We start from the raw sequence: 13,325 nt of genomic DNA, 5'->3' as shown, positions 1-13,325 counted from the left end.
TGCTGATTCATGTGTTGCCTTCAAATGCTCCCAGGTGTTGGGTGATGGTGTCAATCTATGAACAGATTTGGACCGGATCCCTCAGTTCATGCTAAAAATGTTGTTTGTGAGTGTGAAGCGAGCGTTTTAGAAGCCTGTACGTATTAAATCAGGAGGTTCAACACCTACCTCACTTCCAAGATAGAAGATGCTATTTAGATTAGTTTTCATGGAGTTAAAAATATTAAAACCACTTACTAGTTGTATTAAATAAATAATGACCAAAAGGAATTTGCACGACACAGCTTGTAACATAATGATTTCTTCCTCGGAAGCGAGGTTGTGGTCGAAGTGACAATAATATTGACACCCATCTTGCTTCCAAGACTGAAATTGTTATGTATGAGAAATGTCATGCAAAGTCTTTTTGTCCATCAATCAAATACATATTTTACTACCAGTGCAAAGTAGTTCAGATATAGATACAGTAGTTTAGATAATCTCTAAATAGCATTTATACTCAGACTGGTGGATGTTGGCAACAGGGTGCCACCATTTTTCAAAATTGTGGCTTCATGGCCTAGAGTCATTTTGAGAGTCAGTGAGATTATGGTTTGTTTTATTTAGTTAAAAGATCAAAACTACTTCTTATTCGTAGTTAAATATGTTTTTGGATCACGACCAACAGGATTTTACATGACATCGTTTGTAACAGAACTACAAGAATGATATATAAACATTATGACAACAAGTGATTTTGACAGAATCGTCTATGAAAACAAGCTGTATCTAGGAAAATAAGCAAAGCAGGTGACAAGATTACATGGAAGTAGATTATGAAAACACAGAGCTTTCATTTTGCAAAGCAACTGTCATGTTTGTAGGTTTAGACAAACCTCCAAACAAGATAATCTACCCTCAGAAATGTAGATGAATACTACAGCAAATAACATAAGTATACCTCATATTATGTCATGGAGGCGCGCCCCTCTGATAGATTGAAATTTTGTTCATGGGAGAGAATTGTGCACTGTTGTTAAAAAGGTCAATTTAAGGTTATTAGATACCGAAATGAGTAGTTTTAACGATAGGGCTGTTTTAATGATGATGTTAATAAATGATTTATGCATTCGTATGACCCTTGAGTGTATGTGATCTTTAACACATCCTCACACACACCACAACCTCACACACACCACATGGTCAGACTACTGGTAGTCAGAAACATGTTCCTTGTTAACACAACCTCACACACACCACATGGTCAGACTACTGGTAGTCAGAAACAGTTTCCTTGTTAACACAACCTCACACATACCACATAGTCAGACTACAGGTAGTCAGAAACATGTTCCTTGTTAACACAACCTCACACACACCACATTGCCAGATTACTGGTAGTCAGAAACAGTTTCCTTGTTAACACAACCTTACACACACCACATGGCCAGATTACTGGTAGTCAGAAACATGTTCCTTGTTAACACAACCTCAAGCATACTACATTGTCAGAGTACTGGTTGTCAGAAACAGTTTCCTTGTTAACACAACCTCACACACACCACATGGTCAAACAGCTGGTAGTTAGAAACATTTTCCTTGTTAACACAACCTCACACATACCACATGGTCAGACAGCTATAAGTCTTAAACAGTTCTCTTGTTATCACAACCTCACACTTACCACATGGCCAAACTACTGGTAGTCAGAAACATGTTCCTTGTTAACACAACCTCACACATACCACATAGTCAGACAGCTATAAGTCTTAAACAGTTCTCTTGTTAACACAACCTCACACTTACCGCATGGCCAAACTACTGGTAGTCAGAAACATGTTCCTTGTTAACACAACCTCAAGCATACTACATTGTCAGAGTACTGGTTGTCAGAAACAGTTTCCTTGTTAACACAACCTCACACACACCACATGGCTAAACTACTGGCAGTCAGAAACATTTTCCTGGTTAACACAACCTCACACACACCACATGGTCAGACTACTGGTAGTCAGAAACAGCTTCCTTGTTAACACAACCTCACGCTTACCACATGGTCAGACTACTGGTAGTCAGAAACAGTTTCCTTGTTAACACAACCTCACACACACCACATAGCATATTACAGTTCATTTCATTGTACACAAGACCAGACAACAAACAGTCTGAAATAAGGGCTCTCTGTACATAAGATCAGAATAGTAGCAGCACAGAGCAATTTCCTTATCACTACAATCGCAAACATACTTCAAGGCCAGACTAGTTGCAGCTCCAAAGAGTTCAATTGTTAAAGCAACTTCAAACCTATCAGAAGAACAGACAAGCATCAGCCAGGAACACTAACCTTATTAATATGACCTCAAACATAGCACAATGCCAGTGGCGTAGTTGCTAATTTACATCGGTGCGGTCATTGATTGAAAGAATCCACCATATTGGAATGTTTATTGGATGAAATAATTATATCTTGAGAAAGCCAATCATTTATAACTTTTGAATTTTTGTTCTAAGTAACTTATCAATTTGTGTAGTGCACGTTAGGCCTGCATATTGAGGATGTTTCATATTGTAGAGAGATACCGCTCAATTATTAACATAATAACTTCACTCTTGCTCCGTAGCCTAGCAGCTGCAGTGGTAATGAGACAGGCTCTCCCACAATGCTTTGCGGTATTGATCGTGAAAACTGCTGCATCTGTAATGGACTGATGTTGAGGAAGAAGTGAAGTGAAATCAACATGTCTGTGTGTGTGTAGTTCTCTTTCTACACTGCTAGCCAAGTCCTAGTGTCAAGCTAACCCTTCCCCATCTACCAGGGATAAGGGCCTTTGGTCTTTCATTGTGTGTTCTGGTGAGTTGCGTGTCCATTTCAGGGCAGTATAACTGTCTCTTCGTCTTGAGATCTATGATGGATGTTCTCCATTTTGGATAGGAAGGTATTGATTTTGGTGGCCAGTTTCAAGCAGAGATATTGGCACTCTCTGCCTCTCAAGGAATTGGATTATCATACCAAAACAACAACGCAGTTTTCTGTTTAATGGGATTCATGTGAAATACATATACAAGATGTTCTATATTCTACCTTCTCAAGACTTGCAGTAGAAGTCTTGACATAATTATTTGTCATGCTTTCAGATGTCACTGGTATTAATGTTAAGGTTAGAATGATGTATATTTAAATGGCTGAAATAGTCTCATACTCCTTGTACCTGACTAAAGCTAACCATTGCAAATGTTATGCCGATTATTATCCGTAAACGAAAAGCAGGCTATTAATTATGGAATAGATTTAATGATCTGAAATTGGTGTGCCTCACATAGTTAGTGTAATTAGTGATTCTTTACATCTTCCACCTGTGATAATCATGGTGAGTTTCATATATTATTCAGTCTACTAGAGGAAGTGACAGCCAGTGGATAGATTGGAGGGAGTGTTGATAGGGATATTGATTGTCTTGTTCTTGGGGTCATTTCAGGTTTCTAACGAGACCAAATACAAGTCTGTACTACTCTGGCTTGCTCAGTTTGACAAGTTTCTAATTACAGAAGCATATTTCAAGGAAACCCAGAGTATGGTTTCAACAATGTTTTACCCTGACTGTGTGACAATTCAGATTGAGGTTATTCAACTGGCAAAACAAAATGAAATGATGCTTTGATGTTTCCTGTTAATGTTGGTGTTATAGACCATGTAAACTATGTAGCTTTGAATGTAGATAAATACTGTAGGAACCAAACACCTCATTTCAAAATCACAACCTGTCCCACTGGGTTGGTTTGGTGAATCTTGTGTGAAAATGAAACTCACACCTCTGAATCTGTATCAAACTGGTGTAGAGATACAGAAAACTGAATACAAGTGTACGATAACCCCAAATTAATAGTCTTAATGATTATAGATTGAGTTAGTTTAGTTTTACACTGCACTCAGCAATATTCCAACTATTTGGCGACGGTCTGTAAATAATCAAGTCTGGACTAGACAATCCAGTGATAGAAAACATGAACATCCATCTCCGCAATTGTGAACCGATGACATCCCGTTAGTCGCCTCTTATGACAAGCATAGTCGCCGTTTATGGCAAGCATGGGTTGCTGAAGGCCTTTTCTACCCTGGGACCTTCACGGGTCGATTGATAATATAAATAGGAGATGAAAATGTGCATATTAAGAAAAAAACAATACAATCAATACAAGTTTCACTTTTCATATCTATATATAGTGTAGTGCATAATTTAAACAGTGGCCCAATGATTGATGTGTTGGTTTGCTGTTTGAGTACAATGACTGAATGGAGCATAGCAGTGGAGAGTGACACTGTGTTTCAAATTCTTGATGCAATATATCTGTCACAGAATCACAGCTACTCTTTGCATTAGTTGTATATGTTACAGATATTGATTGCTATAAACTGTCTGTAATCGATATTGACACAACCTATATACACCTGGTTATGTATGGCTGTGTCAGCTGTGTATTGATTATTTGCGTAGGCAGTGATGTGTTGCTCAGTTTAATATCCAATCCTTTAAATGCTGTTTTGACATATCAGTAAATAAGTCTATAAGATTTTATAGTTCAGATTGGCAGATTTCCACATTACTGTGATTTAAAACACCTCATGTATCTTTCCATGTTAAAACTGAAAAAGTTTTCTATTGATAATTTGCATTGATAACTGATAAAATTGAATTGGAATAAAATCAGGATGGGATGACACTTGCAGAAGAAATATTTCAGTATTGAATGTTACCAGTGTATGAAATAGCTAGTAAAAATCCATTTAGGCCAGTGGATCTCCACAGCTCTGCTGGCTAGTGAATTTTCATGGGGTCATTTTGTAAACATATCACTCTTTCTGACCGTAACATTAATTCAAACTTTCAAACTTCAAGCTAGTTTCGTGAATCGTGGGCTTGTAACTGTCAGGGATAGGAAGCTTGACTAGCTAATGCACACTGCATGTGGCCAATATCTGCTGTGGACAATGATAACCAAGAACAAGGTCGTGTTACCACGGAGAGGGAATGCCATTTGGGCAACAGCTAATGTAGGCTGTACATAGAATGACAGATGGATGTCAAAGTGTTAATGAAACATTGACCAGCTTTAGTTTAGCTCTATCTGTCCATGTCCCTTTCTATTCCTCAAAGCAATATTGTTCTTATGTGACAATGAGGGTAAATGCTTTCCACTGGCATCTGTTGTGAATGTGGCTAATGAAGTGCGAGGGGGTGAGATTCTAAATTACATTGTCTGAGCTATACCTTTCCACTAAAGAGGTCTCTGGATACCCATAGTTATTCCGTTCAATGCTTGTATTAGACCATCAATCATGATGATGAGCTGTTAGTATAATAGTGGATCAGTTATAGTTACTGTAGTGTATTTGTTTGTTGCATGTGAGGCCTCACTATAAGATGATATAGTTGGTATTAAAGTTAACCCTTCTCCCCGCATGCCGTGACCACTCTGTAGCTGCAGAGAGGTCTGAATCATATCTCATCTCATCCTGTCCCAGCGAGAAGAGCAGGCCAGTGACATTACATATTAGATATCAAGTAAGCCCTTCCTCCTGTATTCTGTCATAGTTTGTGATAGTACAGCTACATGACGACTTTTCAGTAATGAAATCTGGACCAGATAATCCAATGATGAATACACTGGAAATTATGGTATAATGATCACAAAGGGACCACTAATTTCAGTTTGCTACATCAATAGTTTGTTAAACGGAAGTGAGTTCAGTTGTCCATAAACATGTTCTTTATGTTTTGTTATATGAAATCCCTATATGTCAGTTTTCATATATTTCGGACCTGTCTTAAACCAGAATCTCCATGTGTTTAACATATGTGTCAGTAAATCATTGCAACTTATGTGTCATTTAAAAGTTTGTGTTAATAAAAATGACAACTTGATGTTCATGCTGATCACCAGATTGTGTGCTTCAGACTCGGTTGTTTACATGCCTACAAATGTATAACTGGAATATTGCTGAGTATAGCATTAAACAAGAAATAAACAAACAAAATTCCAACTCCGTGCCATATGATACAGACCCAGAATATCAACCTCAGGACAGTGTTTGACTGTGTACCCATACACTGAAGGGACCATTCTCCTCAAACATTTTAATCCTCCAAATAACTGATCTCCGATGTGTTTCAATAAGCACCTTTTATTTGTTACTGAAGCTGACATTTGCCAGCATTTGAGCTCTTCCAAGTTGAGCCTGTCCCTGCATCATGCCAGTCTGTTTCAACTGTTGAAGCTCTAATTCATAATTTCTTTATGATAACATGCTGTTGATAGCCTGTATTTTCTTCAGACACTCCTTCTGGATATTGGTATGTTCCTAAACTGAGTAAATATAGGTGTTACATCAGTCAAAATCCTTTGCTTTCCATCAGTATTTCAAAAGTTGATCTGTTTTCTAGGGAACCACTTGCATCAACATGATATATGATATTGTAAATAGTTGAAGAATGCCAATCCTGTGATCGGATGATATATGCTGCTTTTAGATTGTCTTCATGGACATTTCCAGCTGATAATTTCACTGACTGGATGTCAGTCTCACTGTGTTGTATGTGAAACTGTTGTAAGCCAGTATCTTCAGACACCCAGTGATCCATTTGGAAAGCACTCAGCACTGGACTGCACAGACCATTCAGCTGCAGTTAATGTTCAGTCCTAATGTGAATGGAAAAGATTTCATTGCACCTTCTGTCCTGTAGAGCCTGAACCATTTGATCACCTAGTTCTTAGAGACAAGGATCCAGCCTAGTTCTTAGAGACAAGGATCCAGCTGATGTAGAATCAAGCAGGCTGTTGGCAGTGTATATCACTCAGTCCTGTTCATACCTAATGATTATGATCTATGGTTACAACAGTTCCCTACCCCACTGACTGTGGGTGCAGTGTGAGAACATCTGTTCTTTGTCTAAATCTGGAGACTGCTTCATCACTGTATCCTAGATGTTGTATCTCCAAGGTACAGCTCCTAGGTACAGCTCCACTTTAAGACCCGCTATTGCTTGTAGTCAGACCTTGGGTTCAAAGTTTGCAGCACATAAACTCAATTATAGAAGCCTTACTTTTACTATTGGGCTATTTGGGAATACCAAGACATGGAGTATGGCCCTGTTTTAGGTTTTATTAGGTTTTTATCATCAACTGAAATGAAGATGATCAAGATCCTGTTTGATCAAATTCTTCCTCTTAAATCCTTCAACTGACATAATTATTCCAAAGTTTCCAAACAACCCTCAAACATGGCTATTGCTTCCTAATCATCAGCATTCAGGTTCAGGTTCTGGTTCTGGTTCTGATTTATCAGTCATTGTAGAAATACCTCAGTTTTGTATTGCATGCTTGTTGCTGACAGGTCAGCATACATCTATTCAGAATTACACTGATCATACAGTTCAAGGGTACTGTAGTTCCCCTCCAACAAGTTGTATGTATATTATGTCTGTAAGATGTGATCAAGGATAAATGACCATACTTCTCTATCATCTATGTACTCCTCATCTCATTTATATGCAGTAGCAGTATTTAGGATTGTTTATCATGATAAGTGATCATTATTTCCTACATCTCTGATTTCATTCAGACTGCTTGAGCTTAGGAATCATTTCCTTTTTGCTGGGATATTGATGGGAGTGCAATTACTAAAACATTTCTAATGAAGTTGCTTGTGTGACTCTATTGCTGTTCTTTATTTGCATATTTACATTACATGGACAACTATACCGGACTCCCGGTCAGATGGAGTTATTGCCAACTACTGACGTCACTGATCAACTTTGTTGCATGGCAACAGATATTGATTGATGGCTGCTATTGGCATTTCTTGATTAAAGCTTTGGGGAAACAGTTGAAAAATCTCAGGGGTATTTGCATGTCAAAATGCAACATTTCTGTGGATGTTGATTGCAAGTCTGAGCCAAGCTTTGTAAACAGAGCCATGCCTCACATGGATCAAGGTGAACATAGTGCTTTTCCACAGGCATAAGCCTGTGTGGTTCCATCCATTTTCAGAACCTCATCAGATGAGGTAAGTGAACATGTGGGTAAAACGTCAGCCATGAAAATGAACATGTTGTATCTGGTATTGTACACAAGATGCAATCTCTTAATGACCGTTTCCTATTTCCTCAACTCATGCAGACAAGCAACATATCCAAATGATATCCTAAACATGTCAAAAGCACACCACCCTATTTAATAACCTCTTGTTGAATACAATTTTCTATTTTCCATGTTTTATTCCACACTCAGGAGTGTTTATACGTTGTTGACTAATTGACATGGTACCTTCTGTTCATGAGTAAATATGAACTTAGGCATTGCGGCAGACTGAACAAAGAATATTTTTGACACAAAATACTTTTGTAACCTTATGTAGCTAGTATTTTGTGCAATATTTATTTGTATTCTAACTTTGTGTTACTATGGCCTGAAGCTTGATGCTGATTGAAGTACAACACTACAGTCACACTACATTAGTTGATGCAATTCAGTTAGCAGCTAATCTGTAGCATAATAAGCATAACAGCAGTTGAAGTGGCCAGTGGGCGTATTTTGCCATTAATAACATAGTGGTGACATTCAGCACAGGAAGGCTGTACTGCTCTCAACTGGATATTGTTATGTGCTGATGTGGAAGGTAGTTTAATCCTTGTAGTCATAACTTTTTGTAGCGGAAGATATAATTAGTTTGACATTTTGCAGAACACAGATGAATTTACAAACATGAAACAGATGTATATGAAACTGCAATTGATGGAGCCGTTTTATGACAGTACATATTACACATGAATGGATAGAATTTGTGAAGTACTGTGATATGCACAGATAATGGTGAATGATGATGTCATTTATTTCTGGTATTACATGTTTGATAGGCAACCATCACATGTTTGAATGTAAACCATGAGAGATGCAGTCTTACCAGAGTTTCTTTGGTAGAGTATAGAAGGGCTCCAGAAAAAAGGATGTATCACGATATGTACAGATAAAAAATATGCACGATACAGGAGGAAATAATTTAGAAAATGTAGCACATATGCACCACAGCAGTGGTTCACAGTCTTAGAATCATTCGTGGATCTATTTATCAGAAGAAATATTGTTTTATCGTCTGTTTACCTGTTTCCACAAGTAGCTATGTTGTGGTGCAAGATTACTGGTATTCCTTTAAATTCCATTCAGTACTCTAAGTGTACTCCTAAGTATTGAAAACATAAGGAATATATATGTATGAAAAATGTTCTGGAACCCTGTGTAGAATTAAAGTTACAGGAAATGTCTGTTTTGCCTATAATCTTTTGGAATGCATGATCCATTATATACATTATATCGAATTTATGCTGTCTGCAGAAAGTAAACTTTCGGACGGGATCACATGACTTGATCATGTCGCAGGGTATTTTTAACTTGCATCGCGACAGATAGCAGGGGTCGATTTATAAGTTTTATATACAGTACAATTACAGTGTAGTTTCCCTTAATCCTACTTAATATGTGTTTTCGTTGCTGATGAGGTGTTCTCCCACACGCCAAATCCTAATGAACAAGTCGAGTGACATGCGTCACTGGTGTTTTGATGGCTAATTAATCAATTCACACCAAATGCCTTGTTATAGATTAAGAAATCACATAGTCGTGTGGTAAACGGTATAAGACGTGATATATAAACATGCACATTGCACAGATCTCTCCGTCGGATAACTGGATCATTTTTCAATGGAAATGTTTGGGAATGGTTTGAAAATTCGCTGTCTGTTTCCAGAAGTGCGAGGTCCGCTTAAGCGAGTACAATTAATGAACGTAAGTTTCGTTTCACATAAAAATCGTCCGGAAGGTGGGGTTTCCGGATATGTGGGGTCCGGGTAAACGGGGTTCGACTGTAGTTGAATATCTTGAATGAGCCATGTTCTCCTTTCCTTAGATTTACACAGTGTGCTCTCCAGTGTCTCAGTTTATACTTACATAATCATACCAAGGTTTATAAATCTAGTGTGTTTAACACTCCATAGAATTAGAGCAACAAGTTGGGGCCAGTTTTTGATTCAGTGCTTTTCATACAGTTATATTTCCTGCTCAAAATCTTTTTCAGAAATATTTACAACTCAGTTTCAAAAGGTTTTCAATCTAACATCAAACAATTTACTTTGCAAATACTATTTTCATCTCATTTTGACTTGAATTGTTAATTTGATGTATGTCTTCCTATTGCGACTTTGGTGTTATATTCAACATTTGAAAATACTTTGCTGTGAGTAATCAAATGACATGAATGCATCTATGGCTTTACCTACATTTTCCAGCATAAGTAAACTTTTTAACATTTCCTTTTGCTGACACCTGTTTGGTGATTCACTTAGATTATTTTGATTTACCTTTTGTATATTATACTAAATAAGATGTGCCAAAGTAGTGCTCAGATTATGTGTAGTTAAAAGCAAGCACTTACCTGCTCCACTAAATGGTCTAAATCTGGAGCATGGTTTTCCAGGAGAAAAATTTAGAGAAAATTTAGTATTTTCTTGAGTATATCAAAAAGCAAGTGTTGTGCAAAAATTGTATTGTTTAGTGTTGTATTCTCATGATTAGTAAATAAAATGTATATTTCCACTGTCACATTCAGTCATTACAAACTCCAGTATCCTGAGCAAATGACACTGGTGATTTATTTGCTGTAATGTACAGTTATTAGCATGAACTAAAAGAAATATCTGTCAAGACCTTTAGCATTAAGAACAAAGATTACTTACTGACAACACTTGTGACAAATTATTACTTGCACAAGAGAGTCCCAACAAATCACTTCATTGGCTTGATATTTGTGTTAATCACTCTTAACATGCAACTCACAGTGTATGTCACACCACCAAATACAACTACAGCAAAGTCCAATTTGAACAACAAGGATTACTTGTTTGATAGGCATTTACAAGTTGATAGGGTAATACCAGACAATTGTGGATGTGCAACTTCTTTATTATTTACACATGACTTTTTGGGCTAATACTTGCCCAGAACACTTTTTCAGACTTTTCAGAAACAATCATGTGTAAACCTGGGCTATTGTTTTATTATGGTACCTACACCACTGAACATGGACTGAATCCAGTCTATTTTTTGTAGCCTTTGCATTGTCAAGTTCTCTTGTTGAGCTGTTGGTTTTTTTTGTTTTGCTGTGGAATTAAAATAGAACTATCAGCACTACATCAAACTGAGAAATGATGTCATGTACTGTATTATTATAAGATTCTCATAGAGTATTTCTGTTGCAGGTCCTGTTGTGAGCACTTCAGGTAAATGCCTGTGCCCGTAATGGAGGCATTACTCCGGGCCCGTCGGGCTTTGAAGAGAGCTGTAACAGGCGATGAAGATGGCGGAGGTCCTGTAGCAGCAGCAGCAGCTGCAAGTGAAGCACCTCCTGTTGGAGATGTGACTCAGGTAGCAGCAGAAGCTGGGGGGTCAACAGAAGCACCAACAGGCATAGGAAAGCTGGAAGCTATGTTTTGGGATAATGTAAATAAATGTAAGTAAGATGGAACATTGATCACTTCTGAATAGTTGACTTACCTCCTTCAGCCTGAACTCGTGTCTTGCATACTGTTTCATTCATTAATCATATCTCAGGAAGAAAACATGATCACATATGTATACCAGATGCAACATATTCGATACATAAGAATGAGATTTCATCCAGAATGCCCATTGCTGTGGACAGACTTGTTGCATTTGGAGTGATATGTTTCCACTAGCTCGCTCATCATGGAACAAAGGCAGTGAGGAATATTCCTGATCACATGATAGATTTTGTAGCATCTGGCATCACCACTTTCACGTGACACCTGCCTGTCCTATGAGTTTACTTGATTCTGTGTGATAGAGCTCAGAGAATTAGCAGTGGCATGTCTGCAGGTAGGTTTTGATATTCAGTGTAGTGAGTATTTATTGTGTAGGATTAAAGTTACATATTTTCAAGTTCTGTCTAATATAGGGCTGCTTGGGAAAGGTAGAGGATAACCATTCTGAGAGCTGCTAGATATGTTGTGTAAGGTTGAGTGTTGATGAAGGTAGTGGTGACCTACTTAGACTGTAGTGGGCATAGACTGATTACGAAAACAAAATACAGTGTCAATCCACATTTACAACAAACGTTTATGTTCTCTATAATTGTTTATTGACAGTCAGTCATATATATATATATCAAAACAGGTTCATATGATGAGATAAATTTATTAATATATTGACAGAAGCTGGCACGCTGCCAAAATCATTAACCAATGAATGCAAATGAACAAAATTTGCGGAGCTTATCAGTCAAAGCATCTATGCAAATGGAGCTTCTTCCAACTACACTATGAACTATAGCTTGCAGATGTGTTTATCATACCACATTCTATGGAAAAGGTATGCTATTTAACCCCCTGGATGCCAAGTTTTTTTTTTCAGGCGCACATTTTCGTAAGGTTTGAAAAGTGAACCTTGTGAGAGATTTGTGCTCGCGTGGTACAGGATCTGCATATGGCTAGAAAATTGCACAGAATTGTAGAATATTTAATTTCCTATCCGTTGGTATAAATATAACTGCGGCTACCTCAGGTGTTTGAGAAATAGACACTGCTCAAAGTTGTCCAAAACGTTTGTGTGTGTTGAAAAGTAGTAAATTTCTCCGTTTTTTATCGTGCACCAATAAAAGCACTCTGCTACGATTTTGTTTATTTGGCATCTTTATGGAAAGTGTGAGCGAAGGAAATACAGCTTGATATCTGAACGACATAAGTGTATATGAAATGGATGTATGTGCTGATGCATAACGTCATACTCACAAAATAAAAAATGACCTGCAATAAATGTCAAAAATTGATTTTCTTCTATGACGCCAAACGTCAACAGAGAGGTCGTGCATGTATAAAGATAAGGGATCATAACTCAATTTAACTCCGATCACATGGAGAGTATTTGCTGTGGATACCGACAGTATATTTTCGTTATGTTTTGTTCACAGTGAAACAAACTATTCCAATACAAAGTTCCCCAATGTGAGAGGATGCCTTCTGGTAGTTTCACAATTTGTAAGAAAAGATGCTACATCAAAAAGCAGGTAATAGCGATTTGGATGTCCCTATCCGATACATAATTTAGTTCTTAGATTCCCATATTCTCCTGTTTGTGTAGATGTATTTTTATTAATTTTGCATCATTATTAACAGAGTAACAGCCACATTTTCAAATGTAATGAAATAGCTGAAAATAATGTCAAATTTTTGTTGACGTCACGGCATGTTTTGTGCATTTTGGGACGTCGGAAAAAGACGATT

General features: G+C 37.5%; 1 protein-coding gene across 6 annotated transcripts in view; it reads left to right on the top strand.

The window, feature by feature from the left end:
* The window catches only part of LOC137288236 (synaptotagmin-1-like), a 93,576-nt gene that overhangs the window by 54,026 nt on the left and 26,225 nt on the right, over positions 1–13,325 (top strand). For 4 of the 6 annotated variants that reach the window (XM_067820685.1, XM_067820687.1, XM_067820686.1 and 1 more), the window contains exon 2: positions 11,286–11,536. In XM_067820685.1, coding sequence (XP_067676786.1) covers positions 11,311–11,536 — 226 coding nt within the window. In that variant the 5' untranslated portion in view covers positions 11,286–11,310. Of the gene's footprint in view, positions 1–2,600; positions 2,831–11,285; positions 11,537–13,325 lie in introns of those variants that run through there. The other 2 variants (XM_067820684.1, XM_067820689.1) reach the window with 2 other exon arrangements.

Source organism: Haliotis asinina, chromosome 6 (assembly GCF_037392515.1).
Source record: "Haliotis asinina isolate JCU_RB_2024 chromosome 6, JCU_Hal_asi_v2, whole genome shotgun sequence".
NCBI classification, from domain to species: domain Eukaryota; kingdom Metazoa; phylum Mollusca; class Gastropoda; order Lepetellida; family Haliotidae; genus Haliotis; species Haliotis asinina.
The sequence above is the reverse complement of the archived record's forward strand: the minus strand, read 5'-3'. Positions and strand labels throughout refer to the sequence as shown.